This window comes from Notamacropus eugenii, chromosome 6 (assembly GCF_028372415.1).
Source record: "Notamacropus eugenii isolate mMacEug1 chromosome 6, mMacEug1.pri_v2, whole genome shotgun sequence".
In the NCBI taxonomy this organism is placed as follows: Eukaryota; Metazoa; Chordata; class Mammalia; order Diprotodontia; family Macropodidae; genus Notamacropus; species Notamacropus eugenii.
In genome coordinates this window covers 365462832-365482619 of record NC_092877.1, presented here as the reverse complement: position 1 = coordinate 365482619, position 19788 = coordinate 365462832, and the positions used below count along the sequence as shown (strand labels likewise).

The 19788-nt window shown below is 42.6% G+C and overlaps 1 protein-coding gene across 6 annotated transcripts in view; it reads left to right on the top strand.

Annotated features, from left to right (window-relative positions):
- SCHIP1 (schwannomin interacting protein 1) overlaps window positions 1-19788 on the top strand; it is a 200360-nt gene that overhangs the window by 115011 nt on the left and 65561 nt on the right. Inside the window, exon 1 of one of the 6 annotated variants that reach the window (XM_072618621.1) lies at window positions 10311-10939. The exons of the other annotated variants lie outside the window; for them this stretch is intronic. Coding sequence (XP_072474722.1) covers window positions 10910-10939 — 30 coding nt within the window. The 5' untranslated portion in view covers window positions 10311-10909. Of the gene's footprint in view, window positions 1-10310; window positions 10940-19788 lie in introns of those variants that run through there. 6 annotated transcript variants of the gene reach the window in all.

Below are 19788 nucleotides of genomic sequence, written 5' to 3'. Positions count from 1 at the left end.
TGATGAAAAAATGCTCCTTTCTCCAGAGAGAGAACTGATGAATGAGTGCAGATTGAAGCAAGCTTAAAAAACAAACAAATCCCAAAAATCTTTCTTTATTTTTTTCATTCCCCCTCTCTTCAACATGGCTAAAGGGGAAATATGTTTTGCATGACTTCATATATATAATGGGTATCGCCTTTTTTTTTGTCTTCTCAATGAGCGTTGAAGGGGTGTGAAGGGAGGCAAAGCTTCTAGAATTGGAAATAATTTTTTAAAAGGGGAAAGGGTATGGGGATGGAGGATTGGGGAGGAAACTACAGTAGGTGCTGTGGTAAGGCAACTGGATAAAAAGAGGTAGGAGAGCGGGCATTCCTCAATCAAGATTGTGTGTGAGGGAACAGGAGGAAAGGAGGGAGACAGCTCAGGGTAGGACAATGAGATGGTTGGCAAGGAAAAGATAGTTGGAGAGTCAGTAGTAAAGTGTGAAAATGCTTTGATAAGGTTAAGAACATTGCAGAAATGTAAGAGGGTACTCTATTAATATATTAATAATAATATTGATAATCACTTAAGGTTTTTAAATCACTTTACAAATATTATCTTATTTGATCCTCACAACAACCGTAGATAGCAGTAGGCTATTATGATGCCCGTTTTACAGATGAGGAAAATGAGGCAAACAGAGGTCAAATGACTTGCCCACAGTCACCCATGTCTAATGCTGGATTTGAATCCAAATCTTTCTGACTCCAAGTCCAGTGCTCTATCTACTGTGCCACCTAGCTGCTTCAAAATAAATAATAATGTAACTATTATTATTAAATAGTACATAATACTATTAATAGCTAATCTTGTGAAAAATGAATATTTCTCCCTTCTATTTAATGACTCATTGAGGACCAAGGTTTTTTTTCCCTTTTCTACTTCCTCATCCAGAAACCAACCAATATGGAAAATCTCTCTTAGAGATTTACATAGGCCAAGATCTAATCTGACAGTAGGAGGAATTCTAAATTTAGGCTAATGGGTGTGTTCCTGTACCTTGCGTTTGCTCTGGCAGGTCTGGGGAAAGGTCGATTATTCCTATTTTCAGGACAGGTGATATGAAAATTGATGTCTCTTTGACCAAGATTTGAGTGACCTAAGTCACCTACCCCCAAGACTTTCCTTATACTATAGCCCACACCTGACTTCTTGTTAACCAATAATTGCTTCAATAACCGATATCCCCTCAGGAATACCTCCTCTTCAACGGGCATATTAACTGTGACCCTACCACCATTAGGGGTCTTTGGTCTGAGAGAGATGGCCAAATGACCATCCTTTTATGAATAACCTGCTGGCCTTATTAATAAAACGATTAAATTATCCTGAAACTATGTCTCTCAAACCTTTTAATTGTCACAATCTACAGTGGTCAGGGATAATAATAATAACAATATTAATATTTAAAATGTCTTAATAGATTATATATTAACATTTTCATTTTGTTTGTCATTCAGTCATTTCATTTGTATCAGAATCTTGACCCTATGTGGGGCTTTCCTGGCAAAGATACTGGAGTGGTTTGCCATTTCCTTTTCCAGATCATTTTACAGATGAGGAAACTGAGACAAAGTTAAGTGACTTGTGAAGAGTCACACAGCTAGTGAGTGTCTGAGGCCAGACTTGAACTCAGACCTTACCAACTCTAGGTCTGGTGCTTTATCCACTGTACCCTCTAGCTGCCCCAATGTTATGATATCATGGAATATGATATAGATATTATTACTGCTAGCGTTTAGATAGCATTTTAAACTTTGAAAGTGCTCTACAAATGTTACCTCATTTTTTGTCACCTGCTGTTGTTACTTCCATTTAACAAAGGAGATAACTTAGGTAGTCTGAGATTAAGTGACTCCACAGCTAGATTTGAACTCAGGCCTTCCCAACTCCAGGTTTATTGCTTTATTCGCAGCACCACCTATCTGTTTCATAAGAAATGATTACATAATGTGCCACTGAGCATTCCAACATACCCAGTTTCCTTCTCTTTACTATCTACTGCCTTTTTGCTTAGGTAGACAACAAGGTGGGCTCAGACACTTATTGGTTGTTGACCATGGACAAGCTACTTAACCTTTGGGGGCCTCAGTTTCCACCTCTGTAAAATGGGAAAAAGGAGAGAATATTTTACAAGGCTGTTGTGACTATCAAATGAGCTAATGCCTGTAAAGTGCTTGTAAACCTTAAAGTGCTATATGAATGGAAATTGTTGCTCTCTCTTGCTCCTGTCAAAACAGGAAGGGCTCTGAGAGGTGTCATGTAGATTGCTGGGTGATTGACCGATTGAGCTTTAAGGTGAATGAGTTTCATTATAAGTGAAGAAATTTGTTCTCAACCCCATCTTCCTTGTGTGTATGTGGGGGTGGGGAGTGAGCTAGGCATGCCAGAGTCCCCTGAGAGCTCTTAGTTTGTCCCAAGTCTGAATTGTGGAAGCAAGGACTTAGTCCCTATTAAAGAAATGTCTATCATTAGCAAGCAAATGGAAAGATGAACTTAGGTTACCTCCCCCAGGTTTAATTTCCTCCTCTCTAAAGTGACTAGATTATCCCCACGGTCCCTTTCATCTCCTATAACCAGTGTTTCCCTGAGAGATTTGAGAATGGGTATACCTCATTGGGCTCACTTGAGAGGCCAACCCTCGAGGGAAGATTGGTTTGGTCCCTTCTAGCGTGAATGCCCTGGAGGAAGACTGAAGATATAGTCCCTCATCTCCTTCTCTCTGCTGGACCCTGCACCTTGGCTGGCTGGCCTAGCTATGGTCTCGACTACCAGAAGATCCCAGAATCTTCTATGGATAGACAAAAATTGTGGGAAAGTCTCTTCTGGGACCCAAAGATTGATCTGCTGTCACTCAGAGACTCCCTCTAAGTCAAAGATTCTTTACCTGGATTGATGAACCTATTTTAAAAATATATCTTGGAAACCATATTTTAATATATGTATTCCCTTTGCAATCTTGTGTATTTGATTTTATGCCTAGAATCATTATTCTGAGAAGGGATCCTTGGTGACATCACACTAGGAATCCGTCCACTGAAATTTTTGGTGTCCTCTCCTTTCCCCCTTAACTTTGCTTCATCGGTCATTACCACTCTCTTCCTTCAGTCAACAGATATGTCTAGGTCCCCCCATCCTTTAAAAAAAATAGCCTTTGCTTGACCCTTTTGCCCTCTAAAACTGATGCCCTGTCTGCCTTTGACATTTGGCTCCACTCACTGCCATCCAGCTCCTCACACCCACTCATTCCTCACTCCCTCGAAATCTGGCGTCCATCACCATCACCTCGCTGAAATAACTCCCTCTGAGGTCACTGACTAATGCTTTGTCACCAAATCTAATGACCTCAATTTTCCTGCTCTCACCCTCCCATGCCTCAGATAGTCTAGAGTTGAGTAGAGTAGGCAGGCATGAACCAGTTGTAGTCTGCATTATCAGAAAATTACCCACATCAAGGACATTGTGGATCTATTTGCCTAGTAGTCTGTCTTCCTTAGCCTGGCTGATGGAGCAGTGAGGCCAGAATACTGTTGTTCACCACCACCCCACTCTAGACACTGTCTGCCCCCTTCATTTCCAGAAGATTGTGCTTCTAGGATTCTCTGACCACCCCCACCTCTTTTGCTGGTCTGCCATCCACCTCCCTCATCAAGAGTACAGGTACCCTCCAGGTTTCTGTCCACTCTCTATGCACACTGACCATTGGGGATCTTTTCTACTGCTCTGTTTCAATGATTAACGCCATTCACATGACCCAGATCTCTATCTCTGGCCCAGTCTTCACTCAAAGCTTCAGTCTTAGCTTTCCAACTGCCTACTGGATGCCTCCACCTGAATTTAATTTAATTCAATAAGCATTTCTGATTAATTTTATTTCTCTTTTGACTCTTTTTGGAGTTTCTTATTATTGTCCCATGTTTTCTTAGAAGTCCACCCAAGATCTGGGCCACCCAGCACAAGCTTGAGGGATTACTTGTGCTCACCACCCAGGGTGGGTAGGGTAGGCCATGGGGAGGTTGGTGAGGAGTAGCCTGAGAGAGGCCACTCACTCCATTTAGTGGAGTATCTGACTGCATACATGACCTCAGTTCTCCATCTGTAAAATGGGAATAATCACTTCCTTCACAGGGGTATTGTAAGGATCAAATGATATAACACGTATTAAATCTTAAACACATTACAAACCTTAGAGCACTGTATAAATGCTTGTTATTATCATTATTATAAGTTTTTTAATCTTCCCAAAGAGTTCTACCTTCTCCTGTGGATTGACTTATAATAACACTACATTTGGTTCATAATTGTTTACTTTGAGGGAGGGGTTAAAGAGACTTGTAGAAAATGATTAATATGCCATCTTGCTGGTCATGTGATCTTCAAAAGTATTTATAAAGTATTCAGTATGGGCCAGGAAGTGGGAATGAAAAGACAAAATTAAATGCTTCTTTCTCTTAATTAAAGAGCTTACATTCCAATGGAATAACATGAACACAGATAAGTAAACAGTAAGTGTGAATATCCCACTATTTAGAGAGTTGATCTGAGAGATATCCCGCTATTCAGTATATACCCCAAGGTGGTCAAAGACAGAAAGGCCTCACATAAACTAACACTTTCTTGCAGTCACAAAGACCTGGAAACAGAGTAGCTGTCCATTGTTTGGAAAATGGCTAAACAAGTCATATTGCATGAACGTAATGCAATATTTTACTTTGCTGTAATAAATGATAAACTTGAGGAATTCAGAAAAGTATTGGAAGACTTATATGATCTGATGCAAAATCAATAAGCAAAGCCAGGAAAAGAATATATGCAGTGACTGCAATAATGTAAGTGAAAAGAACACAAACCTGAATGCTTCAGTAATTTTAATGACCAAGCCTGATTGTGAAAAAGAGTTGAGAAAATGTAGGCCCCTCCCTTCTTTGTCAGGGTGGGAGATTATATTGTCAGCTTCAGTTTTGGTGATGGCTTGTTTGCCAGGACTGGGTTTCGTTTTGTTTTGTTTTCCACTTTTTTTCTTTGTTGCAAAGGTTGGCTCATAAGATGGGAAGGATATATTTGGAAGTGAGGGGTTATAAAAAGACAAAATAACAATAAAAACTTTTTTCAAAGAATTAAGCAAGTCATTTTATTATCTTTTCCATCTGTGAAATAAGAAATTTGAACCAAACAAGCTCATTGGTCTCTCCCAGCTCTAAAATTCTGTCCTTCCACATTGCCTCAAAGGGAAGGTGGCTGTAAAAAAAAAAAAAAAAAAAAAACTCACGCAAATACTTGTTGAAGTTTGTTCTTGAACATCCAAAGTAAAATTTCGTTGATATGTTTCACTTAGTTAAAAATACTGTCTAGTGTTACTTTGGGAAGTATTTCCAGCTTAAATAATCTTCCAACATCTGGCTTCCCTTCCAAAGTTTTCTGCACTATTAGCAAACCACAGGGTAAGTTATGTACAAAGTCCTTTTCGATGAATGACTATAAAAGGAAGGAAGTTTGAGATCTTCTTTTTTTAAACTTGTTTACACCTTGAAGTGTTTTTTTAACAAGATTTGGGCTACAATCTTCAGAAATCTGTTCTCTCCCAAGCAGTTTCTGAGTCACCTCCACTATTCATAGACTAGCAAGTGTGAACAGTGGGGGAACATTGAGGCTCATGGCAGTGACTCATGATAAATGTCTTCAAGAACTTATGTAATATATTCAAGTGTCCTCCTCCTTCAGTGGGGTTGGGGGCAGAGAGCCTCTTGGAGAAGCTTCTTTCCCTCTTCCCTCTTCTCAGAAGGGTAGGAGTCTATGAATGTGGGAACGCTATACACATGGTCAGGCAAGACTTTTCTTTTGAAGAGGAAGCTGACTGGGACATTTTCCATAGAGCCAGGCAAGCATCAAGCCCTGGCCCCTTGTTAAAAGACATAGACAGCCTTCAATGCAGGGAGCAAGGAACCATTTAGGACTGGCTGGTCCCTGGATGTCCTTTAGAAAGAGGCCACACATATCCCCAAAGGAGGGAGCCAGAGGGCACATCTACCTCTACAGGAAGCAATACTGTCCACTTCCCTTCACATTTTGTTAAAAAGAAGGGTTTGTTAGTGGGAACAGCTTATGGGAATATGATAACAAGGTATTTTTTAAAAAAAAAAATAACAATAAAAATGATGATTTTTAAAAAATTTTAAAATCACTTACATAATACAGTCCATGTTCATAGATCTCAGGACCACAAAATTAGAAACAGCTCCTCAGAGGCCCTAACTCCAACCCTCTTGCATGAGAAGCCTAAGGCCTACAGAGATGGTGACTTGCTCAGAATAACAAAGTTAATCCCCGTCTGGAGCAGGATTTGAATCCAGTATCTTGTGAATGCAAGTCTAGTACTCTGTGCTGGTGGGACTAAAGCCACAGAGTTTAATCTTTGGTGAACTGAGTGACCCTTGGATAGATTTTGAAGGTGAAGATCTAAGGAGTTTGAGAATTGTGCCATATGTATCAATCAAGGAATTTTTACTGCATTTCATTCATTAAAGACCACTTCTGGTATCTTGACATAGTGTAAGGGTGATATGAGATTTCACCAAGGTGATGCCAACACAAGAGCAACTCTGGTAGGTCCTGCCAACCTGAAGATACTGGCCCAGAACCAGACCATGGGTGTACCTCATTAGGACTGGAGAGGTTCATCACTCCAAGGGTAGACACCAAGTGATGGCCTTTTTCAGCTATAGCAACTCATGAAGACTATCTACTGGCATGTGCAGGCGTTGGAGCCTGCATAAACAATGGTAGTACCTGTATTAAGTATTGAGTGCCCCCGTTCAAACCCTCCTTCTACTATTTACTTCCTTCACCTCTAAGGGCCTCAGCTTCCCCATCTGTAGAACGAGAGATCAAGGCTACATGACTTTGGAGGTCCCGTCCAACTCTCATGATCCTGAGTCATTTCTTATGCACCATAAGAATGGGCTGCTTCCCTTCTTTAAACTGCTGTTCTTAGAAACACTTAGAATTTCTTAGCCTAGAACCCAGGCATTAAGGTGTTCAAGTAGAAACAGCATGTCATGTAGAGAGTGAGTCAGCTGTGGAGTCAGAAAGCCCCATGTCTTACCTCTGACCCTGATGGCTATTTGACCCTGGGCAAGTCACATACCCTCTCTCAGTGCTCCATCTAGGCAGTTCCCTAAGACTAAAAATGACTGAGAAGGTGTCATTCATCATTGGGAGAAGTAATTTTCTTACCCAGGAATTCTTTGAATTAATAAAATGGCAGGTCTAGTCCCCATCAAAATAGAAAGGGACCATAGACCGCCATTCATCTAGTTGGAAAGATGGGATGGTGGAGGGTCTCTTTTTTCTTTAATAATTGTAGTCCCTTCAAGTTCATTGAAGTCAAGTACTATGAGTGTGTGAATGGCTGGATGGATGAATTAAAAAGCATTTTTTTAGCACTAGAGGTATATTTTTTAAACTCCATGCTCTCAAGAATTTCACATTCTAATGGCAGAGATGACACAAACACAAATGTGATCATGTATGTATATAGACATGCACACATACATGTGTGTTTGTATACATTGTATACATGTATCCATGCATCTTGTATAAACAGATTTTGTACATGCACATGTATACATACAGATATGTGTGTTTATAATATATTATGTGTGTATATATGCATACATATGTGTGTATATACATATATTTATATATGTTATATGCGTATAAATGTACAAACAAAGAGGGGAGGAGGAGAGAGAGAGTTCCACCAGTAAATCAAATGGGAAGGCCACAGTGGTCCTCAGAGGTCAGTGACAAATCAGTTGGTAATACATCTTCATTATTGTCACTTCTGCTGATTAGACTCTATCAGCTGAGCCATCTGACAGTGCCAAGGACTTTGTTAATGAGGACATTTTTTTTCCTGGCCTTCAGTAGCAGTGGCTGATCATGGAGGGCTCCCAGAGGGCAGGGGCTGCCTTTTGCCTCTCTTTGTATCCCCAGCAATTAGCACTGTGCCTGGCACATAGTAGGTACTTAATTAATAAATGCTGGTTGGTCATTTGACTGAAGGAAGGGAGCCCAGGTCACATCCCTACAAGGGTTGTTTTCCAGGACTAGGACTCCAGGGGTTGGACCAGAAGGAGAACTGAAAGGAGGCAGGGAGGGGTCTCTTGGACTTGGGTGCCTATGTAAGGCAACTGGTTGACAGTTGGTATTGGTGGAAGCAGGTATGGCAAGCACATTCTCCAGACACATCTTCTATACCTGATTTCATCTATGCATACCCTACAAATGGCCCAATATCCTAACTTATTTTTGGACGGTATTTGTGATTTCATCTGTCCAGGGAACTCCCTGTGAGTTAATTCCCTACAGGAATGGAACTTGCACTTGCTCGGTAGCAGAGTCTTGGAGAGTTGTCTGGGGCACCCAGAGATTATATGACTTGTCCAACGTCATACAGCCAGTATGTATCAGAGAGAAATCCTGAACCGATGTCTTCCTGGGGCCTCTGAGACCAGCATCCTCTCACTGAGTCATGATTGCCTTCAGAGCATGCCTTGACCACTGTGGGAACCTAATAAATGTTTGTGGAATTGAATCAGCATCTCAGTTCCCCTTGTTTTCCACCTGTCACTCATCTGATATTCTCTTTTTTCCCCTCTCTGTGCCCTCTTGCAGCTGGCAGGATTGCTAACAGAAAGAGACATATGTGGGCATGGAGGAAGATGGGCCAAGAATGTCTGTAGGATTGTTTGGGGAGGGGCAGATTTTCTGGGTGGGGACCATTTGGGACATCTTGTAAGAAAAGGATTTCTTCCTTTCCCAGGCTCATTTTAAGGCCTCTTCACTGGCCAGCAGTCGGTGGTGAGCTGTGGCCAAACGCAGGTGAAATATTAAAAATCAGAATGGAGACACAAATGCACCAAAAAAAGGTTTACTAATTTATTTGAGCACTGGCTGCTTGGAGTATCTGTGTCTTCATCTCCACACAAATTTCAATATTTTGGGCTGCAAATTTCTGTTTCCTGTCAGGGAAACTTAGAAAATTGTTTTAAAATTAAGAATACATTAAAAAGTCCTAGTGTGTGAGTTCATACCAATCCACCAGATTGGTCTTGATATGGAAACTCATCAAACATGCTGATTTTATTGTAGAGACAGAGTTTTGTCTCCACCAGTAGCTAACTGAGGAAGGCATGACCTTTTCCAATCCTTTGGTTTACCTTCATAGTAAGATTGGGAATGGACGTTTTTCTTCAGTAAGACACCTATGGAGAATATCTCTTTTGAAGAATGGGGGAGGAGGAGGTGGAATCTATTAACCAATCAGTCCACAAAAACTGAACACCTACTGTGGGTCAAATGCTATAAATAAAGTTCAACTAAGGAAATGTCTTTGGTACTGTGAGAAAGTTGAAGAATTTTCTATTTAATTTACCTTCATTTTTCAAGAAAAAATATCACCTAACTGTTCTTTTCTCAGCCCCAGAAAATTTTAAGTCTGTTTTCTATATCAAAGAAATGGGATTAAAATATTTTAGATATTTATCTCCTTATAGAGGTGGTGGGGAGTCAACGCTAGTGTATATTTGCACAGATGTATTGCGGAAATGTGAAACACTTGTACTGTTTTTTTATATCTGTCTGGATCATGATATCACATGTTTTGCAGGGAGAATTAGAGACCAGTGAGGAGGGCAGGGCAGAGTAGGGGAGGGACTTCCTACCTTTACTAATTACTCTTGTTAACTAGATGCCAAGACCTATTGTTTCTAGCTATGGAAAGATGGCAAATTCGGTGAGTTCCCTCTAAATTCAGTGCTCTGGGGAAAGGCCCAGGTCTCTCTGCCTTATTTACTGGCTCCCAATGTCCAGGCTTTCTTTTATCAGAGCCTTTTAGCATAACTGTTAGCCATTTCAAAGTCCAGAGAAACATGGTTCCTCTTTGGCATTTTCCAGTTTCCAAATGAGCAAACATAGATCAAAAAAGCTGCGGTGCCCCCAAGCTTGAGTTAAAAGAATTTGCATATTGAAAAATGAACGAGCTACAGTTATTTTCATCCAATGGAATAATTACCACTGTAATTTGGGTAAGGAAAGCCCAGTAGCTATTTACTGTTATAAAAACAAAAGCCCAAATGCAAGCAGAAATTTAATAAATTGCAAAATAGTATTTTATGAGTACAGACATATCATAGCTCTTGGCTTTGAAAGAGCTTATGGCAGTTTTTAAAACACCGCTACCCATAATACTTATCTCTGCGGGACCAAATCCAGATTGGATTTTTTTTCCCATTTGCTAAAACTTAAAAAAAAAAATTTTGAGGCATCTTTTTCTGAATGACATTTTATGGATCCCTATAGGAGGACAGCGGAGGTCAGGATGGTCAGTGCCAACAGGGCGGTGCCTATGGATCTGTCCGATCTGGCCTTTTTCCCTTCTAACCAGGACTAGCACATTTCCCCCTTAGTTGGCTGCCTTGGTAAAGCTCCCGAAGGTCACAGCGGCCGGGCCCTGAGCCTTTCTTTGTGCCTATAATATAATTGGCTGATTGTGCCAGTGATGAGTGAGCCCCCTCCCCCAGCACAGCCCTGGCTCCTGTTATTAAAGCCTCGCTGCTGCTCTCTCGGGGAGAGTGCCTGGGCTGGGCTGCGCTGCGCTGCGCTGCGCTCTGCTCGGCTCGGGCTGGGCTGCCGGGGAAGGCAGGCTCCAGGACCATTGCGGCGGCTCAGCAGCACGGGCAGCTTCCATCTTAGCCTGCGGGCACGGAAGGCTCGCTCCCTCTGCGCTGCCCTCTCCTCCAGCGGATGCTCAGCGCGCCCACTCGCTTGCCAGCCTCCGAACCCTTTCCTCCGCCTTGGCATCTGCCCTCTATGATGCGCTGAGATGGTACACCAGGAAAACTGCTCGTACCAGGTAAGAGGCCGAGCATCCTCTGGGAGCAGAGGCCTGCCTGCCTTTTCCAGAGCAGCAGGTTGCCCCTTTTTCGCTGTTTTCCTAGGGATTTTGCAGCCCTCTGCTTCCTCCTTTCTGGCATAACAACCTCTGAATTGTAATTAGGTTTTCTGGGAGTAATGTAGCAGAAAATACTGCTTCCTTGGCCTTTAAAGTGTGGGGGAAAGCCATGGAGGTAATCGGTTTCTGCACATTCTGTGTGCCTGGGGAGGAGGGGGGCTTAAATGTAATTGAATTTCAGGGAGAAAAAAATATTCTGTTCAACATTATATAACGCCAAATGTATGGCCTTCCTTCCTGGGTTCAGTGTGGGAATGGGGCCACCCCCCACGTTTTTAGTCAAACCTTTGCTAATTACAGGGAGAGGGGCCAATCATCGAAACTAGGCATTTACAAAATGATCCCTGCTTTGCATTGTGTTCTTGGACTTGTCTCAAGTTGCATCTGTGTGTTTTTCTGGGTCCTTTTTATTTTTTAAACAAGGATGTCGCCTTGAAACGGGAATAAACGTAGCAGGAAAAATCCCAGGCTTCGGAGCCCTCCACAAACTAGCTCCCCCCTCCCTTTTTTACTAGATTCACGGCTGGTGCCCATGTTAGCTTGATGTGTGGAGTTCTGAAACTAGTTAGATTCAGTCTGTTTTGTAAAGCTCCGTTCTTGGCCATTCCTTCTGGATTTCCTGGATTCTTACGGTAGCCTAAACAGTGCAGTGATTAAAAATAACAAGCGAAAGCTGGGTTTTTATTTTTATTTTTCTAATGGTGGCATTAAACAGCTGGCCGAACTGCCAGGAGGGTGCTGGCAGTTGATTGGTGGGGGTATGATTTCAGTTGACAGAGCGTTACCCAGACCCAAAGTGTGTAATTCCATAACTTGGGCTGTGCTGTCTTCTGTGGGACCTGTTACTTGAGACGAGCAGGTGTTTCTCTCAGGAGATGGGGTTTCAGGTGCAGGAGGGATGTTTGACAAGATGTGTGGTAGGGAGACCTCCCCTCTGTGGAGATCTTAGAGATGCAGAGAGCTGTTCCTTGTAGGAGGGATGGTTCTAACATTTGAGACTTTGTCAGGTTAAGTTACATTTTTCATGCATTATTTGGCTAGGATGGGAGTGAGAGGGCTCCCCAAAGAGGGTGAGGCCGACATGCCTGGAATTATTATATCTCTTCCCATTTGCATTAGGTAGGGGTCATGTAATAGAGAAGAACGTTGGTTTGAAAATCAGGAAAGATCCAGGTTCCAATTCTGGCACTACCACCTAGTCATTCTGTGACTGTGCTCAAGTCCCTTAATGTCTCTGAACTCAGTTTCCTTATCAATAAAATAGGAGTCATAATACAGCCTACCTCACAAAGCTGTTAAGAATAAAACCTTTTGTAACCCTTGAAGCATTACAGAAATGTGTAGTTGCTCGTTTTTAAAAACATTGATGCTGGTTTAGCATCATTGTTTCCATTTTGGAAGATGATAACTTAAGAGCTGAAATAGTCTTCAGAGGCCACCCATTTTACAGATGAGGAAACTAAGGCCCAGGGAGATTTAAGTGAATTGCCTAAGGTCACAAGCCTCAGTAATGAGATTGTACTCACCATTATACCACACAACCCTTGAAGACAAGGTCTGTTTCTCCTTTCAGTCCCCTCTGCCCAGCACAGTGCTTGGCATAGTTCTTAGTAAATAAATGCTGGTTGAGTTGATTTATTGATTTGTAATGTCCTAATGGCAATGGTGGTTCCTCCAGACCCACCACTGGGAGTTGTGGGGTTAGTGGGAGCGCCTGCCCATTGTTCTTCTGGGGCAGTGGGGCTGAGTGACGGGAAGTGATTAGACCATCATAATGGCTTTGGTCTTAAAGAACTCCAGCTTGGCCATTAGCACGGTCCCTTTAATAGTGCCGCTCTACCCTTCCCAAGAAAAATAAATGCGTAAGTGGGTCATTACGAAGAGAACTGATGTTGGATTCTGCATCTTAATGATGTTCTGTAGTTAGAACTGTCATGCAAGGGGAGTTTGTTTTAATAACCACTCTGCTGTTTGGGTACATGGAGCAGAGTTGGGGGTGTAGCTTATTAGCCTTGAAGGAAAATACAAATTCATCTCAAAACTCCAGGCCTTCCAGTCAAACCAGAGGCCAAACCAGGTTTGGGGAAGGACTGTTTTCCTAAGCCTTTAGCTTGAAGGGGAGAGAGTGAGGCCAGGTGAAGTTGCCTTAGTCTGCTGGGAGATCAGCAGTTCAATGCCTTTCAGAAACCCTCCTGGTTTTACCTTATTCCCCTTTCTGAACTCTGCATTCCAGTGAAACTGGCCACTGCCTCACCTCTGCTTTCCAACTCTTAACTCTGTTTTGTTGCAGAGACACTCCCTCCCTCCCAAGCCTTCACCTCCTTCTCAGAATCCTTAGCTTCTATCAAGACTCAACTCATGTGTCCACTCCTCTGGGAATGCGACAATGCATTCTTCATCCTCCCCCAAATGAAAAGCACTCTAGCTATCCCTCCTCTAATTATTATCCATATATTATCTATTTCCATATTGATTCTCACCCAGTAGACTATCAGCTCCTTGAGGACAGTAACCGTTTTTGTTTTGTCTTTGAATTCTACCATGTTTAACTCAGCAGGTGCTTGATTGATGTACGTTGCATCCGATGGTTTTGAGGTGGACTTTAATCTTTCTAAAAATAAAAGACTGCCAAGTCCCTTGGTTTGAAAATAAAAATACTTTCATTAATATTAGTATCAATAATTCGCATTTCTTTCCAGCGTATTTCCAGTTCTTCTGTCTCAATCAAGTTGTAGTCTCAGTATCATTATTCTCATTTGGCAGATGAGGAAACTGAGACCTAGAACGTTTTTTAAGTAACAGAATGGAGGCTTAAACTCAAGTCTCCTAGCTTCAAACCCAACATGCTCTGACTGGGGAAGTTCATTTTAAGAGCTGTCTTCTACAGGAATTTGTGACCCACACTCAAATGATGATAAATAAAGGGAGAACGTCTCTCTTTAAGGCAAAAGTTTCTCAAGTCCCCCAGGAAGCCAGCAGTTATTAACACTCACGATAAAAATATTTTATATATTATTTTCCAAGGTAACCTTTGGCTTGTGTTACTTTGTTGTATCTCAGGTGATATGAACATGCCTGTGGATGTAAGAGCTCCACCCCTAGAATGTGACAAATGGCAAATGGTCTGTTGTGGGGTTTGGCTTTACGCATCTCTTTTACTGGGATCAGATTTAGAGCAGCTTGGGGCATCAAAAATCATGTAGTCCACTCCCACCCCCTTTTTACAGTTAAAGAAACTGAGGTCACACAGCAAATCTGTAGTAGGTCAACTTTCAGGCCCACATGCCTCAATTCCAAATCCAGGATTTTTTCCCATTGTACTAAATCTATTATATGTGTATGTCTGATTATTTGTCTTAGCACATCTTTATGTTCTAAAATATTTAATTAGTAAAACTTAAGAGATCCACAAGAGGATATTTCTTGCCCTCCCAGTTCCTGAAAGATTAAACATTGCCTATAAGACCTAGCCCAAAAAGGAGCACAATTTAAAATGGGCTCAAAGCAAATTGAGCCTCTTGAAAAAGGATTTATTAAATGCTTTCTATATGTCCAGAAAGCAGTTGGCAGTGCCAGTGATGTTCCACATGTTCAACAACAGCAAAAAAACCTGAGGCACCTCAAAATGGAATCTCTGCTTCACTGAGGGAAAACATCTACATATTTTTAAAAAAAAACACCTTGAATATTTTTAATTGATGAATATAAAATAAATTGTAAAAGGAAGGGATACTTTGAATCTGATGTACCAAGCAGATGCCAGGCAAATTACTCATTAATTTTAAAACAAAAAAATTTAAAAATCTAAAAATCTTTTTAAAATAGTCAACCTAAAGCATTAGTGTTTTTAGACCTGGGGAGAATTTTCAGCAAAGGAAACATTTAAAGCATTCATAAGAACTGGGAATACAAATGGAAAAAAGGAGACAGTCTCTGTTCTTAAGGAATTCACATTCTACTGAGGAACACAACTCTTTGGGAGGGGGGGGGTGTTCAGCTGAAGGGTAGTAAGAACAACCCAGAGGTTCTATTGGTGTGATGAGTGCGATGGAGAGGCAAATGAGAGGGCCCAAGAGTTCTTAGAGCATGCCTAGGCATCCGCCCCCTGCAGGACCCAAGCATGCAGAGGATTGGCCTCCTGCCATTGGAAAGTAGGGAAGGGTTAGAGTGGGATGGGGATTCTGGGTTCCTTCTGGAAAGGGAGTGATGTGGGGGACAATACCATTCAGCCAGGAAGGAAGAGGAAAGGGTTTATTGTTAGAAGGATTGGGGGTGGGATCTGGGCAGCCTGGGATATGGAAGGGGAAGACAGCCTCTGCTTGGCACCAGTTCTAGCTCATTGCAGAAGGGTTTAGGAAATGTGGGCCTAGGATTCGAAGGCCTTTTGACTTTTTACCAGACTCAAAGGCCATTTCATAGACCACTGGAAGTCTGAGATTGGGTGAGCCTGTGGTATGTCTTTATAAATGAATGCAAAGTGGTTGGAGGGGGAGTTAAGTCATCAGGTATAAGATTTGTCATGTCTTCAGGACTAAGATCTTGCTTTCTGCATTTTTACATCCCTTACAGGGCCTGCCCAGTGATTTTTGTGGAGCACAAAATTGTTGGTTGATCAATTCATTCATTCAGTAAATATTCTTAAATATTTGTAGGACACAGTGAAGATGCAAAGCTGTATAAAACCTGGTCCTTGGACCAAGAAGGGCAGTGAAGGGGCTAACTACCTCTAATACAAAGTAGATCGAATGATATGGAGGGAGGAGTGTCTTCAGGCTGGGGGATCTGGGTGGACTTCATGGGGGAGCTGGGCCTTGAAGGGTCAGAGGCCAAAAGGCCAAGTGAGGGGAGTGTTCTGGGTGAAAAGAATGGCATGTGCCAATATATGCAGGCAGGAGACACCAAAGCCCACTAGGGAATCACTTCAATGTAGGGTAGAACATTACCCCTCCCTGTTGGGGGCGGGGTGGGAGGCAAAATTGGAGCAGAGCCACAGAGTAATAAGGGTCTAACTACAGTGTAGGCAGGAGAAAAGAAGCTGGCAGCTGGGTGAATAAAGAAGGGGGATGCCAGGGAGGCATTCGTTGCCAGGAGGCCTTGGCAGGGGGTAGGGTTGTAGTGGTTGTAGAGGTTTGATGGGGAAGTAATCCAGTGGATTCCCATCTGGGCTAATCTCCTGTCTACTCTGTATGGTTCATGTTCATTCTGACATATGTCCATGGTATCTCCTCCTGGGCTATCTACTTCTTTGAGGCCAAGGACTGTTTCTTTCCAGCACTGAGTACAGCTCCTGGCATACAGCAGGTGCTTAATAAGTGCTTGTTGGTTAACCAATTGAAGTTCAAGGTTAAAACTGACCATCTTAGTCACTAAATCTCAGTGCCTCATCCATGCTGAACTTAAGGCAAACAGGAGAATATGCTATATACTGAGGGAAATAGTAAGTGTACATGAGGCACCATGTCCTTTTCCATATGAAGTTTACTGTCTAGATGGATAGATGAATGGATGGATGGATAGGTGAGTGGGTGGATGAATGGATGGATGGAAGGGTGGACAGATGAATGAATGGAACAAAGAAGACAAGGAAAAAAAGGGAGAGAGAAATTATTACATATTTACTATGTACTAGGTACTATACTAAGTGCTATGTATACAAATTTAAGCAAGACAGTCCATCCCCTCAGGGAGCTTACATTCTAATGGAGTAAGACAACTCATAATAGGGATCTGGAAAAGGAAGGAGAACAGAAGAAGCAAGGTGGAGAAGTCCACCTGGGAGTAAATCAAACATATAATAATAGGAACACACACTATTGCATAATTAGTGTAGTAGAGATCCGAAACAAAGCACTATTATAAGGGCATGAGATCATAAGTTAGGGCTGGCTGGGACTGGGGGAAGTGATTCCTGAGCCAGGGAATCTGAGGGGGCTTCCTGGAGAAGGCAGCATTTTAAATGAGCTTTAGAGGATCACTAGGGATTCCAAAAGAGAAATGGCTTTGGACTCAGAGGCTCTGGCTTCAGATTCCACCTCGGAAGCTTGCTGGGGGATCTGGGGGACCTTGGATAAATCACTGCATTTCTTCACTTATAAAGTGAGGGGGCTGAACAAGAAGCCTTCTAAGACCTCTTACAGCCCCAGCTTTATGATTCTAGGGTGCAGAGAGGGAGGAAAAGGGATCCTAAGCTTGGGAGATGGAAAAGTTAGAATCGAGTATTTGAGGAACAGAGAAATAGGAATTACAGCTGGAAAGGGGAGGCAGGACCAGAGTGCCGAGGGCTTCCCAAGCTGGGGGGAGGGGAGTTTGAACTTTGCTTTGAGGTGGTAGAGAGCCACTGATTTCTTTTTCTTTCTTTCGTTCTTTCTTTCTTTCTTTCTTCCTTCCTTCCTGTCTGTCTACCTGTCTTTCTTTCTTTCTTTGTCTGTCTTTCTTTCTTTGTCTTTCTTCCTTCCTTTCTTCCTTTCTTCCTTCCTTTCTTTCTTTCTTTCTTTCTTTCTTTCTTCCTTCCTTCCTTTCTTTCTTTCTCTTGTCAAAAGGATGCCCTGATGAGAAACTGCCTAGATTATTTTAATGGCAGCAGCAGCTTGAAGGATAGATTAGAAAGGGAAGACTGGGATGGTCAGAAGACCTGTAAAGAGGTTGCCTTGGCAACAAGGTGGGTGTTTCAGTGGATTCATCGCAGGACCTGCCTCCCACACTTACTTTCTGTGTGACCCTGAGCAAGTCAATCACTCTTTTTCTGCCTCAGTTTCCTCATCTGTAAAGCACAGACTTCACAGGGTTGTTGTATGGATCAAATGAAAGAACACAGGCAACGTGCTTTGCAAAATCTAAATCAAAATATAAATGTTGTTATTGTCACAAAAGCCTAAAGAGAGATCGTTGGAACCCGTACTTAAATGTTAACCCTGAGGATAGAGGAGACAGACTGAGGTCCTCTCTTGGCTTCCAGCATATTTCTATAACTTGTGTTGGTGAGGAGAGAGCAGTGTGATCTGGGTGATTCAGGGGATTTTAGAGCTTATTCCTTATTCCCCCACCCCCACCCCTTAGGAATGTATTAGAGATGAGGAGGTTATTGGGGGACATGTCATTTACGGTTGGAGCTGTGTAAAGAGATGGAGCGATCGACCTCCGTTCTCCACTCTTGGAACAGAGCCAGTCTCTTCAGGGAAGAAGCTATCTCTTCCAAATAATCTCTGCTACCTTAGAAAAATAACATCAACCTGGAAGCTTGGGGGGAAGGGTAGATTTTACACTTTTAAGAAATCTTTCATTTTCCCAATTGGATTTGGATACTTGTGTTTTGAAATTATTCTCTCATGCTATCGCTTCCCTCATACCTCCAGCCATGATTGTTTTTGTTCATTGTTGTTTTAAACACCCACATTACTCTGGATCAGAGCTAGCCCTTGGCTTGTGACAGAGTGAGTGTTGGGAATGGGCTATGACCCCGCCTTTTCTCTCTTCAGGGTGTTTACCAGTCTCAGGGAGGGCTGCTCTGCTTTTCTGGGAAGGGGCTGCCTGGAATTCCAAACCCCAGCCAGAGAAATGCTCCTGAAACAGCCCCCAGGCACTTTCCTGGCCTCAGCTGCTCTGCAAACTGGGCAGTACAGTAAGGCTTTGTAGCAAAACTGGGACATTGGCAATCAGCTGGTTTACCAATGAATTGCCTGGAAAAGCTTGTAGATATCTACCTAGGAGGGCTTTTTGCCAACATACAAATCGAACAGTGTGGCGTGGTGGAAAAGACAAAGGGTCCAGGATCCAGGGGAGGATCCAGATTCAGATCCTGACTGTACTGCTTCCTATCCCTGGGTCTTTGGGCCTCAGATCCCTCACTTATAAAATGAGGGGCTCGGATCAGATGACCTTGATAATGTCCTTAGCCAGTCATTCATCCAGCATGATGCTGGCCTTCTTAACTATATTTTTTCTGAAGCTATTTCTAGCTATAGTCCTCTGACTATATATATAGTTTCTTTACTTGGTTCTCTTAATTTCCCAAGAGCATCAGAATGTTCCAAGAGTGTCCAAGGAAGGTCTCTGCCCCAATCAGACCCCATGTCCCTGGAGGGTTCTGGGCACCACAGTTTGGAAAGGATATTGAGATGCTGCGAGTTTCCAGGTGAGGACAGATAAGCCTGCCTTGAGTCCGTTTCATGTGGGGCTTGGTCAAAGGCAGCAGAAAAGAGGAAACTTTAGGGAAACGAGAACTGTCTTCTACTTGAGAGGCTACCTGTCCCAGAGGCAGAAAGAGAAGGAGGAGCCAAGGGTGAAAGTTAGATAGTGGACTCCTCTCACTGGAGGGTTTCAGGTAGGACCTGGATGACCATGTGCTGACCTCGAGGGCCCCTTTTAAAACTCTATGAATAACTAACCCCCCTCTGAAATACCCCAAGGGTCAAGAGTGGGGTGGAACTGAACATTTTCTAAACTGCTGATTGAAATGGTGTGCTCAGACTTAGCAAATGAATTAGAGGTCTGTAAACTAGGTCACAGATGGGAAAACTGGGTCGAGTGTGATGACACTAGTTTAATTTAGAGCAGGACACCCTCGGTCCTTTTGGCTGCTTGCTGAAAAGAATACCCAGACTGCAATGGTTAAAAATAAAGATGGGGGAGGGGAGGGGAGGGAGAGAATATTTGGGATGCCAAGATGCCAAGTCAGAGATGGCTCATTTCTCGGGCCTATCTTCTGTGTATCAGTGTTATCCCGATGGTCGTACGTTCAAGTTATTTCAGAT